We start from the raw sequence: 23,777 nt of genomic DNA, 5'->3' as shown, positions 1-23,777 counted from the left end.
TTATTTTCACCGTATTTTTCCATTCTTCCTATAAATGGTTATTGTGAATAGGATATTTGTTTTCATATATAAGCACACACACACAAAATTTTAAAAACTGATACAAAGTTACAGTATGATTTTTTTTGTAATTTTGAAATAGTTGTGATTTTTTATGATTGTCAACGAAAAGCCTTATAAGTAGAAGTGAACCTCCACTTCTTTACTGAAGTAAGAATTAGGCAGATTAAAAACCAAAACAAGCCTCACCATCCTAATTGAATGCATAGTATCAGTTTCCAGACAGTTTTTTGTTTTGTTTTGTTGCTTCAGCCTCCAAGATACAAAATAATGGAATTTGAGGTTGGAAGGGGAAGGTGCTGTTTGTTATTGTTATTTTTATTTCAGTGTTTCTCTCTCTCACCCTCCATACTAGTCTATGCCTTGTCAGTTTTTCTTTGGGATGTCTTCTTCTCCCTCTGTGTTTCAGTGCTACCACGCTAGTATTCATTATCTTCTGTTTGAGTTATTGCAGTCATCCCCTCTTGGCTCTGTCTTATGTCACCCTTCCATTCTCCCCACTTACAACTGCCATATTGCCCACCTGTTAACACTATCTCGTTGTTTTACTGAAAGTGTGTAGTGGCCACACATGGGAAAGTTTAAATTCCTCCATTGTGTGAAAGGCACTTTAAGGCCCTCCATAATCTGAGCTTATCTTACCTAGGCCACTTTCTCCATTCTTCTCATCCAGGTTTTGCATTAGACAAGTTGGTTGCTTGATGTTGTCACACATATGCCATGCTCATTCTCATTCCTGTGCCATTACTAATGCTGTTCCCCATTCCTACATGTCTTTCTTACACATCCTACTTATCCTGTAAATCGTACCACAAGTTCTATCATATTTCTGAATCCTTTCCTATTTTTCTTTTCTCTGAACTTCTGTTGCCTTTATTTTCTTATTTTTTAATTTCGTTTACTTATTTATTTTGGCAGTACTAGGGATTGAACTCAGGGGTACTCTACTACTAAGCTATATCCCCAGCCCTTTCTTATTTTTTATTTTGAGACAAGGTCTTGCTGCCTTTGAACTTGACAATACTCCTGCCTCAACCTCCCAAGTAGCTGAAAATACAGACCTGTACCACCATAACCTGCTCTATTGCCCCTATTTGTTGAATTGACCTCTTGGTACTCAAGAAATGGCATTGTATATACGTATTTTTTTCCTGTTTGTAAGTTTCATTTCCTCCCACTAAGACAGTTTTTTAAATCCTTTGATATCACAGTACTTGTATTCACTATATATAAATAATTGTCAGACAATTATTGATTGGTTAGCTTGATTTTCTTTATGTTAGTGAGTAGTAGTTTGTCCTGAATTTACTTAGCCTTGGATTTAGAGTTCCCTTTCAGCACTCATGGCAAGAATGATATAAGGCATATTCCCCAGCCCTTTTTAATATTTTATTTAGAGACAGGGTCTCACTGAGTTGCTTAGGGTATCACCAAGTTACTAAGGCTGGCTTTGAACTTGTGATCCTCCTGCCTCATCCTCCTGAGCCATTGGAATTACAGGCATGCACCACTGCATGTGACTGGCCATGACTTCTTTACTACAGGTAGGCACCTAAATAGAGAAAAGTTCTTGAGTTCTATATAACTGATGTAAAAACTAGCTGAGATTATTAAGAACTACTTTCAAACTTTTATATATAATGGAATGACTAGAAAATCACACAGGCTTTTATATAAATCAAGAGGGGCATGGAAGAATAAACAGCTCTTTTCACTGAATTATATGAAATAGTTACATCTAAAGATAAGCTACTATAACTCATCCCATATTTTTGTTGTCTAAATGTCAGTATTTTATGTAGTCATTCACAATTGTTAGCTGTATTAAAGTTTATCTTTAAATGGCTAAATCATTTAAAGAATGACCTAATATATTTACATGTTTTGTGACTAGACACTACCTATTGTATTAAAAAACTCCCACGGAATCCTCACAAAGAAGAAATTATAGGAAATGGAGAGCAACAGTATGTTTATCTGAAAGATGGAGATGTGATTAAGACTGAGGGAGCCACTCTAAGGTAGGTTAATGTTCCTTAGTCAGGAAAGGTGAGGGTGGGAGGGTCCTGTATGTATGTGTGATAAAGAAGGGGAGGCAGATTTAGGTTTATTTGCTTGCATGTTCAAAGACTGACCCGGGAAATATACAAAAAAAAAAACCTGGTAATATTAGGTATCCTGGGGGAAGAAAAATGGATGCTGGAGAAACCAATACAGGAAGATTTCACTCTGTATACCCTTTTCATTTGAATCCTACTTTTTTTTGCATAAATAATATTTAAATTTTAAAAGCTGGTATTTTCTTCTTAGGGTGACTTAGTGATCTACCTGTACTTCAATTCAGGGCTTTCCTTGTTCTTGCTTTGAAAAGATGATCCATACCTACAACAAGTACATTTTAGGCCAGACCTGTAATCCCTCATGACCTGCTTGAGGGATTTAGAAAGGTGTTTCAAACTCAGTAATTTTAAAACTGAACTAATTATGGTCTGTTCTATCCCCTACAATCTATACTGACTTTCTGACCTCAGAACATCTATTTTGCTCTGTACTTGGGCCTTACCCCTTCTTCTGAGATAGACACTTCAGTATTACCTTTAATCTTTACCCTTCACCTTTACAACCACCTGCCACATGCAATCAGTTAGTGGTTTTCCTCAAAAATATTTATCAGTGCTGTTCCTTCTTCATGTCCACTATTACTGTTTTATGCTTTATCTTCCTGTCCCTGGGCTCTCCCCTTTCCAGGCTGTCCCTCATAGGCTATGTCACTTGAGAATTTTGATGACTCTCACTAACTGCAAGGTAATGTTTATTTCCCTTATTATGCCACAGTCTAGGCCAAAACCATGTTTCTGGTCTTCACTCCCTCCACTTCCCTTGTGATCTCAATTAGCCACAGTTAGGATTTTGCAATTATTCATTGGCATAGTATGTGTTTTCATACCTTTGTTTAAATCTTCCCTTTTCTGGGCATTGCCCTTTTCCCCATACTTGTCTCCCTGGTAAATTTTTATTTATTTATTCTCCAGAACCCAGTTCACATGCTACTAACTTTGAGAATCCTTTCTGGGCAGAATTAACTGCTCCCTCCTCCAGCTTTTATATAAATTTTATTATTTCATTATAGTACTTATTAAATTGTATTATAGTTTTTGTGTGCGTGAGTGGGCGTCTCCTTAAAAAGGTAATCAGCTTCTTAAGTTCACAATAATAGTTAATGCCAGTTGCCATAGCAAACCAACCAGAAATGTATAATGACTCAAGCACAAAATAGGTTTCTCGGTCGCATAAAGCCAAAAAAGATTCCTGATTAGCAAGTGGCCCTCAATGTATTCAGTAGGATAATGATTAAGGTTCCTTCCATCTTGTGATTCCACCCTCCTCTGCATGTGGTTTTCAAGATCACCACGCTCACATCAATCAATCCAGCAAGTGGAAAAGAGCATGGAAGGGTTATTGTGTAATAGGTTTTTATGGACCAGGCCTTCTGTTGCATGGACTGCAAATTCAGTCACGTGTCCCCCTTGTTAACCATAGGTAGGCTGGGAAATTTAGTTCAACTGCATACCCAGGAAAAAGAAGAAGTGGCTTTGGTTATTAGCTAACCATTCTCCAACACAGGCAGATACCAGGTTCTTTTTGTTCCCAATCCCTGGCACATAGAAGGCACTAAACATTTATCCTATGTGTAGTAAGTATCTATGAGCAGGTACGGAGATGAACAATTGAATAAGGAAAAAAATTAAAGTAATGGGTGTCTATGTATTCTTTCAAGCCAATACCTTCCCCACTATGCTAGTGATTTACAAAATCACTGTATAACTTACACACCAGCTAATTACTGAACAGTTGTCTTAAAAATACTCTTGTTGAAAATACAGTAGCATCTCATATAATTTTCTCATGATATCACAGGAAAATAAACATATTACTTCTTCAGAAAATATTCTTAACAATACTGCATTTCCTTCATAGCACGCCAGCCCTGGGCCAAGCTAGTATAAGAGGTAGACACAGCAAGTGGTTCATTGAGTTTTCTGTCTCAAAGGTTTGGGAATAGCAGTACTGGTTTATCACCCTATCACAGAATGATGGATATTACATCTATATCTAATCTTACATATTGAGAATATTCAGCCCTTGCAAGTTAACTACCACCAAAGTGAGCAGGACCACAGTTTTTTAACTTTCTATTAAAGTGTTATCTATAAACAGAAAAATGTACATATCCTAAGTGTATAATACAACAACTTCTTACAAACTGAACAAGCCATATGAGCAGCACCAAATGAAGAGACAGGATAGTATCAGCACCCCAAAAGCCCCCCCTCATGCTAGCATTCTATCACTATCTCCCCCTTAGTTGAACACTACCTTGGACTTGTAGAGTAAATTGATGCCAAAATTCTCAATGTTATCTAAATTACATTTAATATTTCTTTTGCTACATGCTGATTAGGACAAATTAAATATAGAAATCTATTTTAAGATTGGAAGGAAATTAACACAAAGAATCAAAAATAAAAAGCTTACACATTCTTTAAAAATGCCTGGGCTGGGGAGATGGCTCAGCTGGTAGAGTGCTTGCCTCGCAAGCACAAGGCCCTGAGTTCGATCCCCAGTACCACAAAAAAAAAAAAGAAAAAAAATGACTTGATAAATCTTTTCTTAAAATATAATTTCTAATTACGATAAAACTTGAATAAAACATTTATTTTCCTGATGACTGTAGTTTCAGATTTCTATTTTTATAAATCAGCAAAACCCAGTTGTTTTCAGTATTTACCTGAGGACTTGTTCTTAAGCAAAAGTTCCATAATAGAAGGTTAAAAAAAGTGCATAAGTCTTCAAGTATTTGTTGTCCAGTTAATCTTATCTACTTGCCAACCTTGTTAAACAAAAATAAAAATAGGACATAACCAATATTCACCAAGAACTCTTTTAGTAAAAATTAGAAAGCTAGAACATATTTTTGGTAAAAATTTGACTTTGGGCATCACCATCAGGAATTTTCCAGAGAATTAAATTTAATTTCTTGAAGAAAAATTGACCAGATAACTTTTGTTCACTGTCCTGAGTTTTCTGAAGTGCTATCCTTATAAAGTCCACTCGGCCCAGAAGAGGCGTAACTGATGAATGGGATGGATTCGGTTGCATTTCTTCTGATCTTTAGCAAAACACCTCTGATGTCATTTCCTTTTCTTCTCCTGCCTGTGTGAGCTGAATTTTAACACAGTTTTATGCAAATTAAGGCATTAAACACCCAAGTGACTTAGAATTTCCAGTGCCCTAGTTTTAGATATCTTATTGCCTTCAACTGAGAAAATAAAAAATTGTTGAGTTCTGGTGTGGCAAAGGTTAGGAATAATAAAGGAGGTATTTAATACAAGCATGTTGACAGCTAAAACAGTTTGCAGACTAAAAAAAAGTAGCTCTCCAAATGAGTTTTTACAGATTAAAAGAAATGGAGTTCTGTCTGTTAATGCACTCTGTGTACTCAAAAATTGCCATAAGAGAAGATACACACCAACAAAGTTTTATAGTTGGCTTGAAAAAGACCTCCTGAAATTATTTTCATATAACATTGAATACTTCTATTATCAGGTGGTTGCAAGTTTAATCAGACAAAAATAATTATTTCAAGCAGCCCTTTAATACCTCATCACTGGAACAACTATAATAATTGTCTGCAATATAAGACATACACTTGGAAATCATCAAAGCATAATAATTCTTAACGGTCAGGCATTGGCCTTTGAGAAATAATTGTTCCTGCCAGACTTGGTGGCACATGCGGTAGGCCAAGGCAGGAAGTTTATAAGTTCTAGGCCAGGTGCCACAATTTAAAAAAGCTAAGCAATTTAGTGAGACCCTGTCTCAAAATAAAAAAATAAAAAGACTGGGGATGTAGCTCAGTGGTAAAGCGTCCCTAGGTTCAATCCCCAGTACCAAAAGCAATAATTATAGTTGTTCCCCACTACCCTAGTATTTCGTGTTCTTACACTCTATTGTTTTTAACAATAAAAAGACTACTGTTTCAACATTTAATATTAAATTTTTGACTAATTTTTCTTTTGGCAAAGAACCCTAAATTGTAGTCATTTCACTTATCTTAAAAACTAGTAAGAGCTGACTTTTGTCAAATGTCATTTTCAGAGTCTATGGAGATGAGCTTATTTTCTGCCTAGCTTTATTATTTTCGGTGATCTTATATTACTGGATTTTTAAAGAGTTTTATCTTGTTACTTTTCACTGTTTTTTATTGTTTGTTAATATTTTAGTTAATATTTTTATAACAGTATTAGTGAAATTGGATAATAGTCCGGGTTCTCCAGAAAGAATCAAAAAGAGCAAGAAGAAGAAAAACAGAAAGGAGTAGAGAGAGGGAAGAAGGAGCTCTATATATTCAATGATTACATTATTACAATTGTAGGCACTATAATGATTACATTATTAAGACTATTATACAGCTGAACCATGCAGTAAAGTATGTTTACTTTCCCTTTCCTGTTTTCCTTGCAGTTAATAATGCACTTATCACTTATTCAAATCTGATTATATAAACCTTCTCTCAAGATGTTTAAGTGTGCCAGGGATTCTCTTAACTTCATCTTCCAAGAAGCTTTCGTCTGCCCCTTCCAGTCTGGATAGTCTGGACTGGTTTTCCTCCAGGCCTGATGCAGCTGTCATCAGAGTTCCTTTTATTGGGGGAGGGGGTGGCGGGTGCTTTTCTTTGCCTATATCCTATAGCCCATAAATTTTAAAGTGGAATCACCTATTTCCTATAACCCATAAATTTCCTATACCCCTGCTATTTGGAAACCCAACTCTAAGAGTTTCCTGAGAAAGGGTGGGATTTTGAGACTTCACTTTGTTGTTGTTGTTACTGTGTTTTGTGGTGCTAGAGATTGAACGTAGGCCTCACACTAGGCAAGTGCTCTACCACTGAGCTACATCCTCAGCTCTTTAGGGACAAGGCCCTTAAGTTGCCCAGGCTGGATTCAAACTTGTGATCCTGCTGCTTCAGCCTTCCTTGTAGGTGGTAAAGGTGTGTTTTCTTAAATATTTTTTTTAGTTGTCAGTGAATCTGTATTTTTATACGTGGTGCTGAGAATTGAACCCAGTGCCTCATGCAGGCTAGGCAAGTCCTCTACCACTGAGCAACAACCCCAGCCCCAAATGTGTCTTTTTAAAATCTAACTTAAAGTTTACTGTTATCCCACTCCTCAGTTTATACCCAGGGACTTAAAATTAGCATACTATAGTAACACAGCCACGTCAGTGTTTATGGCAGCTCCGTTCACAATAGCTAGATTGTGGAATCAACCTAGATGCCCTTCAAAAGATGAATGAATAAAGAAACTCTGGTATATATACACAATGGAATATTATTCAGCCATTAAGAATAATAATACTATGGGCTGGGGATATAGCTCAGTTGGTAGAGTGCTTGCCTCACAAGCACAAGGCCCTGGGTTCAAATCCCCAGCACTGCAAAAAAATAAATAAATAATAATAATAATAATATTATGGCATTTGCAAATAACTGGATGGAATTGGAGAATATCATGCCAAATTAAATAAGCCCATCCAAAAAAACCAAAGGCCGAATGTTTTCTCTGACAAGTGGATAATGATATATAATGGGGGTTGGGGAGTGGAGAGTGAGAGAAGAATAAAGGAACTTTAGATTATGTAGAAGGACATGAGAGGGAAGGGGTATGAAAAATGGTGGAATGAGACAGACATCATTACCCTACATACATGTATAATTACACGAATGGTATGAATCTACATGGCGTACAACCATAGAAACAAAATGATGCACCCCATTTGTGTACAGTGAATCAAAATGCAGTCTGTAAAAAAATTTAAAAATAAATAACCTAAAAAAATAAAAAGAACCTGGAAAAAATAAATAAATAAAGGAAATGTTAATATCAAAAGAAAAAAATTGTTTACGGGATGGGTACTAAGTTACAGTTAGATGGGAATAAGAAGTTCTGGTGTGCTATTGCAGAGTAAGGTGACTATAGATAATGATTATGTACTGTGTATTTCAAAAAGCTGAAAGAAAGTATTTTAGTAGACTTTATTAGAAGGACATGATAAATGTTTAAGGATATAGATAAGTTTAACCTGATTTAAACATTATATACTGTATACATGTATCAAAACCTCGTGTGGTAGGTACTCTATAAATATGTATGATTTTTATGTTTTAATGCATTAGTTGAGAAATGAATTTAAATTTTTAAAGAGGATTTTCTGGTTATAGAACCTGAATTGAAACTCTTTTCCCTTCTCCATTTTGTACATAGGATGTTATTTCCTTCTAGTTTCAACACTGCTGTTGAGAAATCTGAAGCCCTTCTGATTTCTAATCATTTTTTTAATCATGTAGTTTTTGGTTTTGTTTTTTCTCCTTGTCCTTTTTTTTTTTTTTCTGAAATTTCTCAGTTATGTTTATGGTTCTGGGCCCTGTTAAGGAGAAAACTATTCATGATAACGTGTTGATGACATAGACAGGCTTATAGACTTTGTTGAAGGGGGTCCATGGCAAGAGATACAGGGACCATTGCAGTGGGATCTTGCCATATGGTATAGGTATTAGACGCAACAAGAACTCCAACAAGAACAAGTGGTGATTTGTGATGAAGGAGCAGGGTAGCAGTCAGTAAATGGAAAATTATAGAGGAAACAGGCAAGGGATTTCTGGCTAACCCAACCTGATAGGATTATTGCTAAAGGCCGGCCAAGATGATAATTTACCAAAGATAAGAGGTTTTCCTTAAACTGTCTTAGCAAGATTCTCGCTCAAATTAGGACAGAGGGGGAAGTTCTTCTCTACCTTTTTAAGGTCCCCCCAGCTAGATCTGAAAATAGAACTAGCAAACAGAAATAGAGAAAAAAGCATACCACTTTAAAATTAAGCTTTCTATGGCCTAGGAGTCTGCAGAAATGAAGACCAAAAGAAGCTGGAAAACCTGTATATTTTTATGCTGTTTGATGAAGTAGATAGTCATGAACAAGTATGGTTGGACAAAGGAAGTATGAGCTAAGGGAATTTAGCAAAACCTGTTTATTCAGATTATTCTCTGCCTTCAGAAATAAGGATGTTCCTTCATCAGGGTGTAGGGAACACATCTCATGTGAGGGGCTTGTGACCTATTTCAGAGGAAGGTCAGAATTCTGTTTTATAATCTACTTCAGGCGAGAACAGCAGGGAGATCAGAGAGAATTTCATGCTTTTAGTTTTCTCAAATTCCTTCAGCTTAATATTCTCAGTATGAAAAGGTGCCACATTTTTTAGGAGCTTGTTCTACACCCTGTCATCAGAAAGGACTGAGAGAAGCTGAACAAAGTTCGGGTCACAGAAAAGTATCTTCGTCAATCCTTGATAAGCCTGTTCAGTCTGGAAAGATTTTCTTCGGTTCTAGAAATTTTTATTGAAATTGCTTGTTGATTGTTTTCTCATCTGTTTTGTTCTTTTTCATGTACTTTCTTTTACTTAAAATTTCTATTTTGTTAGAATTCCTATACTCATCATCTAACATTTTTTTTTTCTCCTCTCCTCTTTCCATTCTCAAATTTTTAATTTTCAGTGACATTTTTTGTTTCCTAAATGTTCCTTTTATGCTAACCTATCTTATTTCTTAGTTGCAATGGATTTTATAATCCATGGGGTATGATTTTTTTGTTTGTTTGTTTTGGAAGATTTTCTCATAATTTTTTGTCTCTAAATTTTTTGCTTATTCTTATTCACTGTCTTCCACACAAGAGGCTTGCTTTAGATTCTAGAAAGCCTGATTATCCTCTGATGTTTACTGGTTGTCATCTGAGGGAAACTACAGAGCTATTCGAGAGCTCCGAGAATGAGAAGAAAGGCTTTTGTGGGTTTTGAACCTCTCTGTAGGGTGATCTGGATGAACTGTTCAGTTGAGAAACTTCCAGCGTCATCACCTTAGGGTCTTTACTCCTAAGCTGGTGAAATAACTTAGAAAACTCTTCTAATTTCATGTAGGGGAAAGGCTAACTGCCAGCACTATGGAAGCTGAGTGTTGAAAGGCAGCTTGAAAAATCTACCTGTATTTGAAGTAATTCATTTCTTAGTATTTTGTCACTATCTCCTTCCATGCCTGTTTTTTCCTCTTCAAAGATTAAATAAATCTGCTGTCTTTCCCTTAAAAGGATTGGAATACTTGTTACACTTCTTAAAGTGAGGTGGGAATTTGAAGATCTGAATATTTGTACCGGGGTGGTGTTTGTTCGCTTGTTCCAGACCGGGGATTGAACCCAGGGCTTGCAGATTCCTTAGGTCCCAAACCCTTAGACTTTGGGGGATTCTACAGTTTAAATCTGATTGTTTCTTAGTCTTCACCACTGCATGTTGAGGTTTCAGTTTTCTCATGGCTAGATCAGTCACTTATCACTCATCTTTCTTTGTAGCTTCTAAATATTTGATGATATGTCTCCTCTCCCGTTCTTCTCATTCCTGTGGGTTTGTGCCATTAAAAACAAAAATCTCCTTTATTCTAATTTTTTTGGTGTTTTAGAACAAAGAAAACAGGTGTTTACTACACTGTCTGTAACCAAAAATCTGTGTTTAGTTCCTAAGTATTATTATACAAATGTGGCAATTACATTTACCCTTTCCCCCCAAAATATTCCATTATCAAGACGATTATTAAAAATATTCCAAGCACATAAAAATGCAATACTCTGCTGGGTGTGGTGGCTTATGCTTATAATCCCAGAAACCCAGGAGATTGAGGCAGGAGGATCATAGGTTCAAAGCCAGCCTCAGCCACTTAGAAGGCCCTAAGCAACTCAGTAAGACCCTGCCTCTAAATAAAATATAAAGAAGGGCTGAGGATGTGAGTCAGTAGTTAAGCCCCTTTGGGTTCAATCCCTGGTACCAAAAAAAAGGGGGGGGGGATAGAAATTAGTTTCTTAAGTTAAATACAATCTAAGCCATACTCCATGAGACATTTGTTACTATTTCCTGTGATTCATTTATATAAAATGTAAGTTTAGAGGTCACTAGTACTGCATTGGTCAGCTTTGCATAACTAACCAAAATATCCAAAAAGAACTACTTAAAAGAGGGAAAGTTTATTTCAATTCATGGTTCCAGAGATTTGGTCCATGGTTGGCTGAGTCCATTGTTCTGGGCCTAACATGAGTCAGAACATCGGAGCAGAAGAGCATGGTGAAGGAACACTGATCACTTCATGTTGATCAGGAAGCAGAGAGAAAAGGAAATGTGGGGAAAGGGCCACAAGGAAGATGAACCCTTTCAGGTCAGAATCCCAGTGATCTAACTTCCTCCAGCCACATCCCACCTGCCTACAGTTACCACCAAGACCATTCAAAGTAGGATGGACTGATTAGGTTCAACTCTCACAACCCAGTCATTTCATCTCTGAACCTTCCTGCATTAACATAGAGGCTTTTAGGAGACACTTTATATCTAAACCATAACAAGTACCCACCCGAAAGTAGTATAAGCACTACATGTGTAATACCTGTAAATTCCTGAAGACAGTGCCTGACACATAGAAAACAATGCAAATAAATTGGGTTCCACCAAGTGTCCAGCACTGGGAATATAAAGTTAAGACAACCCTTCAGGAACTCATAACCTTGTGAAGTTCAGTGATAAATAAGAAAACAATGTGAAACCTATGTAAAAGAATTATAATCCAAAGTACAAGATTAATACAAAGGAAAAAATAACTAGTACAAAGGATTAAGTCTTTATATGACTGAAATCAAGGGGTACATGCTTTGCAAAGAAATGTTTTAGACGTAGTTCTTTGTTTAACAAGTTTATTGTAGATGTAGTTAAAATACAATATTAATAAGATTCTTCAAATAAAGTATTTGTCATGCTTTAAAGGTATTGATTATAATATCGATTCTATTGATTATAAACAAACTGAAAATTAGAAGAGAAAAAAAATAAAAGCATGGTAAATAGAAGCATGGTATAGGATAAAGTCAATCCAGAGTGCTTTTGTTTTTAAATTTTTTTCTATTTTTACAGACTGTGTTTTGATTCATTGTACACAAATGGGTACAACTTTTCATTTTTATGGTTGTGCATGATGTAGATTCATACCATTCATGTAATCATACGTGTACATAGGGTAATGATGTCTGTCTCACTCCACCATCTTTCATACCCTTACTCCCTCCCTCCCCCTCTCATTTAATTTTTTTAATTAGAAAAAATAGATTAAGCCAGGCAAATGGTGTACTCCTGTAATGTCAGCAGCTCAGGAGGCTGAGACCAGCCTCAGCAACTTAGTAAGGCCCTAAGAAACTCAGTGAGACCCTGTCTCAGAATAAAAAGGAGCTGGGGATGTGGCTCAGTAGCTGAGTGCCCTAGGGTTCAGTCCTGGAACCAAAAAAGAAAAAATCGACTAAAAAAAAATGTCTTTTTTTTTTTTTTTTTTTAACCCACAGATTTATTCCCCAGTTCTATCTGGGCCACCACGAAGGCAGTCAGAATACACAGCAATTATTTTCTTTTGCATTCATATGAAAGATTTCTTTTAAACCTTTATATAACTACTACTAAAATATCATTTATGAAGTATGTAACTTTATGCCAACTACTTTGCAAAGCATTTAAATACTTGTCTTTGAAAAATATTTAATGATGTAATAAATACTGTGTAATAAGTGCAAATTTTAAAAATCAGGTGTTCAAACAATATTATAATTTTGTTTTTTAAATTTATGCATAGAAAACAGAAAAGAAATTGTGTTCTTTGTGTGTGTGTGTGTGTGTGTGTGTGTGTGTGTGTGTGTGTGTGGTGCCCAGCAGTTGAACCCAGAAGCACTCAACTTCTGAGCTAGAGTTCCAAGCTACTTTGTTTTATTTTATTATTATTTTTTTTATTTATTTTATTAATTTTGAGATAGGACCTTACTAAGTCGCCCAGGCAGCCTCAAACTTGTGATTCTCCTTCCTCAACCTTCTGAGTAGTTGGGATTGCAGGGCTGCATCACCATGTTAGCAAAAACAATTATGTTCTTAAATTTAACAAAAGTAATAAAAATGATTGCTGATTTTTATGTCCTTAAGTCCTTAATTTTTCTGTTTTCAAAATTTGTTAAAATCTGTGCTTGATTATTTATAAAATAAAAAAAATGGGAAAAGTATTAAATATTCACTTTAAAGTCAGAGATGTGGTTTAGTTAAAGGGAGAATTATTTGTTGATAATTTTCAGTGGGCACAAGAAATAAACTTTTTAATTTCATTGTCATAGTTTATTTGTATCTTATCCAAAGATAAGGATAGAGAATAATTTACTTCCCAAGATTTCTTCTAAGCTCAGGAGTTTATACTTATTATTTTATTGTTTCTTATTCCTTTATTCAAACAGAGTTATATACACACCTGGCCACACTGATGATCATATGGCTCTACTCTTAGAAGAGGAAAATGCCCTTTTTTCTGGAGATTGCATCCTTGGGGAAGGAACAACTATATTTGAAGACCTCTATGATTATATGAAGTCCCTAAAAGAGTTACTAAAAATCAAAGCTGATATTATATATCCAGGTGGGTAGTTTTTTTTAACTGAGCAAGCCATTCGTATCAGATGATGAAGGCTCATTTTGGCTTCCATAGAAGAAACACTTATAAACTATATCCTTAAATTACATCCCTAAGTTTTATTTAGTCATATAGTTAAATGTAAAGAGAAGTCCAAGAGTTATATTGATAACCTATTACAAAGATATGAGAATTTTTTTTCAGCATCTACACAGCTATTGATAGAACTGTCAAATAAAGAAAAATAAGCTTACAGTGGAAAAGGAAAATTTTTTTCATTCCATAACCCCATCATTTTTGTTAACTTGATTTCTATTATGGACCACCTTGGAGCTTTCCAACCTTGGATTACATTTGACCTCTGAACTTTAGTTTCTTAACTCACAATATTGAAATAATCAGTTGTTTCCATAGAAACTGTAAAATGGTATATTTATTTCTATTCCCCAGAAAAAGAAACTTCTTGTTAGTGTCTCAGAAATCACTGCAGTGCTTTGCAATATGAATCTCTCCTCCATCCTAAAAGCTAAGAAAGACACGACCCAACAAGAAGGTCCAGAAGGAAAACTGAACTAGGTTACTTAATTTTCCAAGTCCTTTTAACATGCTCCTATCCAAACATCCATGGAAAGATCTGTCCATACAGTGTGCTGACATTCTCTTATTAATTCCTAATGCTGAGGGAATAAGGAAATACACAATGGAGATGGGCATTTAGATTAATACTGTGATTTAAAATGAATAGACACTCCATAGCTATTTTTAAAGAGAATAGATTTTGGGTACACTCATATTCAAGCTAAGTTGCCTACAAAGGGTTTTAAGAGTGTTTGCTTTAGTAAGTACAGTGAACTGGCTTATTAGCACAGCAATTGTTCACAGGTAAATTACATTCTGTAGCCATAGTTACCAAATAATAAAGCCTGCTACCCATCAGGTTCAATGCAGAGTTCTTTCTAGCTGTCATCCTCACAAAAAACCTTTGGAGTAAGTAATGGTGTACCTATTACAATGCTGAAGAAACAGGCTTAATGAGAATCAGAGACTTCCTTGCAGTCACACAGCTAATATGTGGTAGTCTGTTATCTTAACTAAAACCAGTGGTCTTTACAAAATAGCAGGTTAACCTGCTTCTGGACATTTTATTCTCAAATATTTGAAACATCCCTTTTACAGACTTGTGTAATGCATTAATTTGTATTATTAAAAAGCAAGTAAATTTCAGTATGATTAATTCGGGTTGTCAGAATTTCTGAATTACTAGCCTAAACATACGTTCTTAAAGTTCTACTACTGTTTTGTGAATGTAGATCTTGATCACTTCCATGAATCCACATTTTACATTCCCCCTTTACAAAAGTCATTTTTTATAAGCAGGCTTATCACAGTGGTTATGAATACAGAGTGGTTAAAAACTATCAAATCAGAATCCCAGCTCCACCCTCTCTTAGCTGTTTTATTCTGGGCAGGTTATCTACCCTCCCTGTACCTCGGTGTCTGCTATCAAAAAGGGATAATAAAAGTACCTACCTTCTGGGATTCTTGTAAAAATAACGTATGTTTAGCTTACAGAGCAGGACCTGGCACGTAGTGAGCACTCTGTAAATATTACCGTTGATATTATTATGGTTGCTGTTTTTATTGCTATGCTTTATTGCTAAAATCTCTTTTGTATTTTAATGATATCTAACAGATTAGATTTTGATATAATTCTCCAAGACTTTTTGGCATTGCACATAATTTTTAACTCCTTAAACTTGTAGAACTTTCCAAATAATCTGTATTTGTATAGTTAGTATATAAATTAGTTAGTATAGCTTTTTAAATATATCATCTGAATAATTTTTACATAGAGTGAAGTAACTTCATTTGTACTTAATGTTTTTTATCTGGTAAAGTAATTTATATATCTATTTTAATTCAGGACATGGCCCAGTAATCCCCAATGCTGAAGCTACAATTCTACAATATATTTCTCACAGAAATACTCGAGAAGAACAAATACTTACGTTAGTTCGTGATAATTTTGAAAAGTCATTTACGGTAACTGATCTTGTCAAAATTATTTACAAGGTAATTTTCATTTATGTTAATTGGTACAAACCACAAATTTATTAGAATAAACAATCTACTTACTAGACTGTATAGCTCTGGAGATAGAGCTTGGTGGTAAAGTGCTTATCTAGAATGTGTGAAGTTTCTTGAGTTTGATACCCAGCACTGCAAAAAATAAAAATAAAAAGACTATACTTTTTACTACATCCCAGATTGGGACAAGTCTGTTAACTTTATAGGTTCTGCCACCTGACTAGACTTGAGAGTAATAGTCTTACCTTCTAGAACACCAAACAAAAAACAAAAAACTGGTCGTAGAGGAGAAAAAAGAACTTTATTGAGCCATCTTAATTAAACCTTATGTACTTTACTCTGCAGAAGAAACTGCACCAGTTTTATATTGATATGTATTATTCTAGCTGTCTTTCAGTGCCCTAACCTGCAGCAGATGAGGTGAGGCAATCTGCTAGAGACAAATATTGGGGAAATGGCAGTGGAAAATTGTAGCAATAGCTAACAGAAGAAAAAAATACCCATCAAAGAACATGAGTAATTTTATATGTAATGAAAGAGCCCCATGCCTCCAAGTGTGACTTCTGAGCACCTCACTGAGTAATAGCACTATGTGGCAATCAAATAGTGTTACTCAATTTTTCAGCAGATCTTCTTTGGATATCTGTGGTATTGGTAGAAATGGCTTAGCAGTTAAGAATATAGGCTTTGGAGTAAGATTACCAGTTTGCAGGATGCAGTGGTACACACCTATAATCCCAGCAACTCAGGAGGCTGAAGCAGGAGGATCACAAGTTCAAGACCAGCCTCAGCAACTTCACAAGGCCCTAAGCAACTTAGTGAAACCTGTCTCTCAAAATTTTAAAAATCAAAAAAATCTGGGGGGTTGTAGCTCAGTGGTAAAGCACCTCTGGGTTCAATCCTCAGTACCAAAAAGAAGAAAAAGTTTACCTGAATCCCACTGCCACATCAAATACAGCCATAAAATGCATGAGATGGTTACTAAAGACAAGTTTCAAAATGTACGCTGGGGCCATTTCAAATTAGTAAAGGACCTTAATGTCCCTATAGTCTTTAAGTCATCAAGAAACAGTTAAACTCGTTGTGTTTTGTTCTGAGAGAGGGATAAAAGATTAAAAAAAAGTCATTGTTGGGAGCTATGTCTATAGCTCACTAATAGAACATTTGCCTAGCATGTGCTAAACCCTGAATTCTATACCCAGCACTGCCAAGGGGGAAAAATTAATTTGCAAAAGAGTAATGTAAATATATAAATTGTGTGAAACAGATTGTTTCCTCATAATTCTAGAGTATAGACTCTATGTATCTCTATATATAGGTACATTGAGGAGTTTTGTTTGTTTCTAACCTAAGTACAGATAGCAGAATTCTTCTAACCCTCACAAATGAGTCATCAAGAAATTGCCAGAACCTAAACAAATGTCAATTCTGCATTCAGAGGTGTATCCAGAAGTGTATTCACTGTGTGAGTGTGTTAAACACCTTATGGGTATAGAATGGTATTCTAGAGTGACATATTCATTCAACATTTATTGAACATTTTTATATGACACACTATAAGAAGGTGCAGAGATACAAAGATGACTATGGATCCCTGCTCTCCAGGGATTTGTGATTTAGTGAAGACACACATATTCAACAGATACTCATATTACTGGCTGTGTCATAATAGTGTGCATTTATTGAGACATGACTGCATGCGAGTGGACACTATCCTAAGTGCTTTATACAGGTTGAACATCCCTAATCCAATAATGCTCCAAAATCTGAAACTTTCTTGAGTGCTGATGCACAAAAGGTTTTAGATTTTAGACATTTTTGAATATTCAGATCTTGTATTTTTCTATACCAAACTCCCTCCACATCCTATACCAAATCTGTGATGGCATGAAAATAAAAATCAGTTCTACCTAGTGAAGATGTGGGGTTTAATGAGGCTTGTGTGGAAAGCATTCAGAAACATTCCGTGAATGGAATCTTGAAGAAGATGCAAGCATTTTTTAGATCAGGCTAGAGGAGAAAGAAAGTTACTCTAGAGAGAGGGAAGATTGCATTCAAACACAGTTTAAGATCATTATGTGTTTGAAAACCCACAAAGAAGCCACATGACTGAAGCACAGGTTGTATTTGTGGATGGACAGGAAAGGAGTTGCAGGAAATGAGGCAGGAAACGGAGGCATGATCAGATCTGGCTCATTGACAGCTAAAAAATTTGGGCTTTAGCCAATAATCTCAGAATGATCACTTAAGGATCTTGGGTAGGGAACTCACATGATGAAATCTAGAAAATCAAATTGGTATATATAACATGTTACTGGAGCTCAGGGAGAGTTAAGGGTTGGATGTTCAGATTTGGGAGTCATCAATACCTGTGTTGTCGTGTGATGAGTTGATGAGTACAAAAGAGAACCAATGGTACAACTCACTGTAAACATCAATATTAAAGAGAAATCTAAGGAAAAATGTCCAGAATGAATACTGATGATGAGAGCAGTGGGATAAATACGAGAAAAGAGATCGTCGAAAGAGAGAATAGCTGATCGATTTCAGATACGAGGAGAATGCAAAGAATCCATTGCATTTTGACTGAAGGTATTTGATGATCTTGGCAAAATATTTTTAGGGAGTTGAGAAATAGAGACAGTGAATTTAGATAAGAAACTTGGCTTCAGAATTATATCCTGTATTTAAAGAATAAAAAGAATATTTGCTTTGATTTTCATTCAAGCAGCAGTAGTCATTATTATGTTATTTTAGTAAAAATAAGGGGAAATTGTGTCATAAAGAATAAAGATATTGGAGCTGGAGTTGTGGCTCAGTGGTAGAGTACTTGTCTAGCATGTATGAGACACTGGGTTCAATTCTCAGCACTGCATATAAATAAAATAAAAATAAAGGTTCAGCAATAAATTTTAAAATTTTTTTAAAAAGAATAAAGGTGTTATCATATAACCTAATAAATAAACTATAGGGTCAGCCATCCAAAACTAAGAAGAAATTTTACATTTATTTATTCCTTCATTCATAAAATATAAATGAATTCCTACTGTGTGCCATTATACTAACCATTGAAATTCAGTAGTGTACAAAACAGACACTGCTTCCATTAGACCTTAGTCTATTTTTATCTATAGAAATATACAGGAATGTAGTGTCCTAAAGCAAGGCATTTATAAAGTGAATTTTTTTAGATTATAACTATGTAAAAATGTGTTAACTTTTTATGTTGTATTTTGTTTTTTACTTTGAATTTTTCCAAAAAAATAAGTTTTCTTAAAAAAAAAAAATTTTTTTTTTCTTCACCCTTGTTCTTTTAGAATACTCCGGAGCATTTACATAAAATGGCAGAACGTAACATCTTGCTTCATTTGAAAAAACTAGAAAAAGAAGGGAAAATATGTAAGTATACGTCCAAATTTTAACATTTTTACTAGGAGCATTTAACATATTTCTACAGATGCACTAGCTTCCTTTTAGAAAAAGAGCATCCATCAGAGTTCTCCCTTGAATTACATGTTAAGGTGGAAAGACAGGCACTAGGACAGGCACTAGGCTCATGGCAAGTTGGCTACAAATTGGAGCCAGAAGCTCCCACAGGAATTAGAATCTCACATAATGTTCCAGTCTTCACCTGTCAAAATGGCACTCAGAGTAGTACATCAGGAGAATAGCTTCTCTTCTCCCAGACCCCAAGACCATAAAGAATTTTGTACATGAAAAATTGGGGACCAGGGAAAGATTAAACAGCAGTGAATGTAGTGGACTCAAATATACCATAGTAGTAATTCTGTAATTGTTTAGATTAATTTGTCAGATCAATAATTTATTGAAGTTTAATCCTTAAAAGGTCTTGAAAGCTTGAATTTCATATAGAAGCCTGAGCAATGTGTCTCCATGTCCCAAAATATTAAAAAAAATTATATTGAGCAACGAAATTGCTTAAGAATGAATCTTTTTCTAGCCATAGACAACCTAAAATTCAGTGAGTTTACTTACTTTTCTTACTTTTTTACTCTGATTTTCTTTCCACAGTTAGCAACACGGATCCTAACAAGAAATGGAGAGCTGTACTTTAGTTTCAAATTAATGAAAGCTCTGTTTTGTTTTGCTTTTAGAGGATGGTATGTTTTCTTAGATATGTATTGTATAGAGAAACTATAGATCGTGGAACTTCAAAAATACACTTCAAAGCAATATATTTGTTCTAAAATATGTAAATTACATACTATACTTGCAGATTATTTAACCTTGATCTTTTAACATTTTCCCAAAAAAATCAGAATCCAACAATTTGTCAATTTTCTATGGATTAAATAAACTGGCTACCTTCAGAATAATAAAATTTAGCCAAGAGTGGTGGTACACACCTGTAATCCCAGAGACTAAGAGGCTGAGGCAGGAGGATCCCAAGTTTAGCAAGAGCCTGTCTAAAAATAGAAGACAAAAATAGCTTGAGATGTGGCTTAGTAGTAGAGCATCCCTAGGCTCAGTCCCCAGTACCACAAAAAATAAAATTAAATTAAAAATTGGTAATTTAAACCAGATGTTACTCTTGGAGATTAGTTGTCTATTACCAGTTGTCAGTAATATTCTTTTCTCTAACTGCTTCATTTACCAGCCCAGACCTTTATATACTCTCCTTTTCCTCAATGCTTGTCTTTATCTATAGATAACAGCTTAGTTTTCATGTTTCTATCAATTTTAATATGATTAAGTATTGGTTCCATAGCTCATATCATATGTATTTTCTTATAATGATATCCCACAAATGATTCATGTAAATCAGTTTTGGGAATTGAAATTTATTAGATTTTTAAAGTATTATGTGAACAATTAGTTTTTGTAATTCATTAGTGCAGTAAACGTATTTTCTGAGTTTAATGTTTGTCCATAGACATCAACTTATATATGAATTATATACCAAAAAGTTGGTTATAAATTAGAAGACTATAATACAGGCTTTTTTATTTTAATATAATTAGTGTCTTAAATAGTGGTTAGGTTTGAAGGATAGCTTATCAGTGCTTATTTAATCTTATAATGTTGCCAAACTTCAATACTAAAAATAAGCATAGAATCCTAAGACTGTACTTTCTTGACTCTTCTTTAAAGGTAAAGACTTCAAATTTTTTTTAATTTTCTTTAACATCCTCACTTCTTTCTGCTCCTTTTTCCAAGTTTCCTAGTATATTCATTGCACTCTCAAACACATTCTCACACCACAGACACCACTTGTATACCCAGAACTGTTCCATATTACAAAATAACTCTAAACACAACAATAAAAGAAACAAACAACCCATTTCACAAAGAACTTGAATAGACATTTCTCCAAAGAAGATACGCAAGTGACCAATAATCACATGAAAACATGCCCAGCATCACTAATCATTACAGAAATTCAAATCAAAACCACAAGCTCCCACTTTATGCCCCTTAGAATGGCTATTTTAAAGGAAAAAAAGTAGAAGAAAATAACAGCTGTTGGGAAGGAAACTGAGAAGTTGGAACTCTTGTGCACTGTGGGTAGGACCATTAAATGGTGTAGCTGCTATGGAAAACAGTGTAGTGCTTCCTCAAAAAATTATATATAGAAGTACTGTATGATCTAGCAGTTCCATTTCTGAATATATGCCCAAAAATAACTGGAGCAAGAATTTGAACAAATATGAACCAAGGTTCTTAGCAGCATTATTCAGAAGCCAAAAGGTAGAGAAGCAACACATGTGTTATGATGGTTAATTTGAATTGTCAACTTGATTGGGTTAAGAGATGCCCATGATTAAGAGACTTCTGGGTGTGTCCATGAGGGCATGTCTAGGAACGATTGGAATTGGGATAGTGAATTGAAGTGGAGATCCATCCTAAGCCTGGGCAGCACCACCCAATAGGATGGGTACCTTGGATGGAATAAAAGTTAGAAGAACAAGGAAGCAGATACAGATGCAAGCTCGACTCTTCTTCAATGGGTCCTTGATTGCTTCTTCAGTCGTCTGAGGATATGGGACTCTCACTTCCTTACTCTTCTAAAGTAGACACTGCAGGATTTTCCAGGTAGTTTCCAGAAGCCTTGGTCTCAGACTAGGGTAGCACTGTTGATTCTTCTTTTCTGGGGCTTCAGCCTCGTGGACTGCGCAGCTATTGGTTCTTCTAGCTCTCTAGCCTGCAGGTGGCCATTGTCCAGCTTCTGGTCATGTAAGCCAATCTAATAAATCCCCTTTTTATAATCATACTAACTATTGATTCTGTTTCTCCAGAGAACCCTAATACATTTGTCCATTGAAGGATGAATAAAATGTTAAGAATAGAATATTATACCACCTTAAAAAGGAAGGAAGATCCTTATATGTGCTGCATCATGAATGAAATTTGAGAACATTATGCCAAGTGAAATAAGTCAATCACAAAAAGACAAATACTGTAGGATTTCACTTACAGGCCATACCTATAATAAGCAGATCCATAGAGACAAAGAATGATGCATATAGGACTGTAGGGTTATTGTTTAGTGGATAAGGAATTTCAGGGAAAACAAAAATATTTTTTGGAGATGGATGGTGGTGATAATTGCAAAACAAGTGTGAATGTACTTAATGCTACTGAACATTATCCTTAAAATGGTTAAAGTGATAAATAATAACTTTAAATATCATCCCCAATACCACCAAAAAATAAAAAGCATATCAACACATAGCAAAATCTAAATGAGTAAATCTGACTTTATGAGTTCATGAATGATTAGTCTGCCTTTTGATTATGTCCATTCTATCCCATCTACTTGAATAAAAATACCTTTCAATTGGTCAAAAAGAAAGCCCATTAGTCATTCTTCTTTATTTGCCTCCCTTATCATATCCATATCCTCACCTGCCTGTTCTTTCTCCAGAATTTATCACTAAACTCTTATTCCTCCAGTACTTCTTAGTCCAGGCCATCATCCTTTATGGACTGAACTAGTACAATTACCTTTAACTTGAGGCTTCCTACTTCTTTCTTGAAGGATGTTGGGAGACTGAGATAAAAAGGACATTCTACGCTGAGGAAATCTCATAAAATCTATGGAAGCATTGTCTTTTTATAGTATAGCATGCCTCAGATACTACAAGTGGATCTTTTGGAAGAGAGGTGGTGATGGAAAGCTATAAGTGTATTAGTAGTCTAGCAACAGAACTTTGACAAAAACAATGGTGTGTATTAAATTGCTTTGTGCCGGATACTGGGCCAGGGTCTGGGGAGACAAAGGCAAACAAAATGGCCACGCGGTTCTCAAAAGAACTCATACTCTACTTGTGGAGACATACAATTACAATTTGTAGTGCCATTGTATTTGGAGTAAAGGAAAAATACTAGTCTGATTGTGTTATAAAAGGCTGCTGACCACAGTCAGAAAAGATGAGTTAAGTGGTAGCCAAAGTTAGGTGTATTGGGGAGATGGGAGGACTTGTTAAAGTCATGTGTGAAGAAATTGTGTGTCTGCACATGAACAGATATGGCAGAACATTCTGCAGATTGGGGATGAATTTATATGACCAGAGTATGCGGTACATATGGTTGAGGTCACAGGGATAACACAAATCTCATGGGAACACAGGAATCAATGTATCATCATCCAGTCATGCTTTACATGGGCTGGAGTACAATAGTATCCCCTTATCCATAGAGGATACATTCTGGGATCCCCAGTAAATGTCTGAAACTGCAGATAGTATACATACCTATAATAAAGTTTTGATTTATAAATTAAGCACAGTAGGAAATTAACAATGACAAAAAATAGAGCAATTGTATGGATATACTATAGTAAAATTCAAGTGAATATGTGTTCCCTCTCAATATCTTATTGTACTTTGACCTTTCCACTTAAAGGAAACACTTTACAGCTTCTCTTTTGTATATCTCAAAATGAGAAAAGATTCAACTGCAAAAGTTCTTAATTCTGTCAATGCTGAATAGCAACATCTCTACCCTTTCAATTCTGCTTATCAGAGCAATAGGTCAGAATGAGACTTGATACCAATTTTTAGACAGTGCTGGAGCAAGAAAACTTTCATTATT

At 35.2% G+C, this 23,777-nt stretch overlaps 1 protein-coding gene across 1 annotated transcript in view; it reads left to right on the top strand.

Moving 5' to 3' along the window:
• Positions 1 to 22,536, top strand: part of LACTB2 (lactamase beta 2) — a 31,421-nt gene extending 8,885 nt beyond the window's left edge. The window contains exons 3-7 of the mRNA XM_079106081.1: positions 1,955 to 2,081; positions 13,462 to 13,640; positions 15,559 to 15,707; positions 19,040 to 19,121; positions 19,755 to 22,536. Coding sequence (XP_078962207.1) covers positions 1,955 to 2,081; positions 13,462 to 13,640; positions 15,559 to 15,707; positions 19,040 to 19,121; positions 19,755 to 19,798 — 581 coding nt within the window. The 3' untranslated portion in view covers positions 19,799 to 22,536. The remainder of the gene's footprint in view (positions 1 to 1,954; positions 2,082 to 13,461; positions 13,641 to 15,558; positions 15,708 to 19,039; positions 19,122 to 19,754) is intronic.
• Positions 22,537 to 23,777: the final 1,241 nt, after the last annotated feature.

Source organism: Sciurus vulgaris (genome assembly GCF_902686455.1).
Source record: "Sciurus vulgaris genome assembly, chromosome: 1".
In the NCBI taxonomy this organism is placed as follows: domain Eukaryota; kingdom Metazoa; phylum Chordata; class Mammalia; order Rodentia; family Sciuridae; genus Sciurus; species Sciurus vulgaris.
The sequence above is the reverse complement of the archived record's forward strand: the minus strand, read 5'-3'. Positions and strand labels throughout refer to the sequence as shown.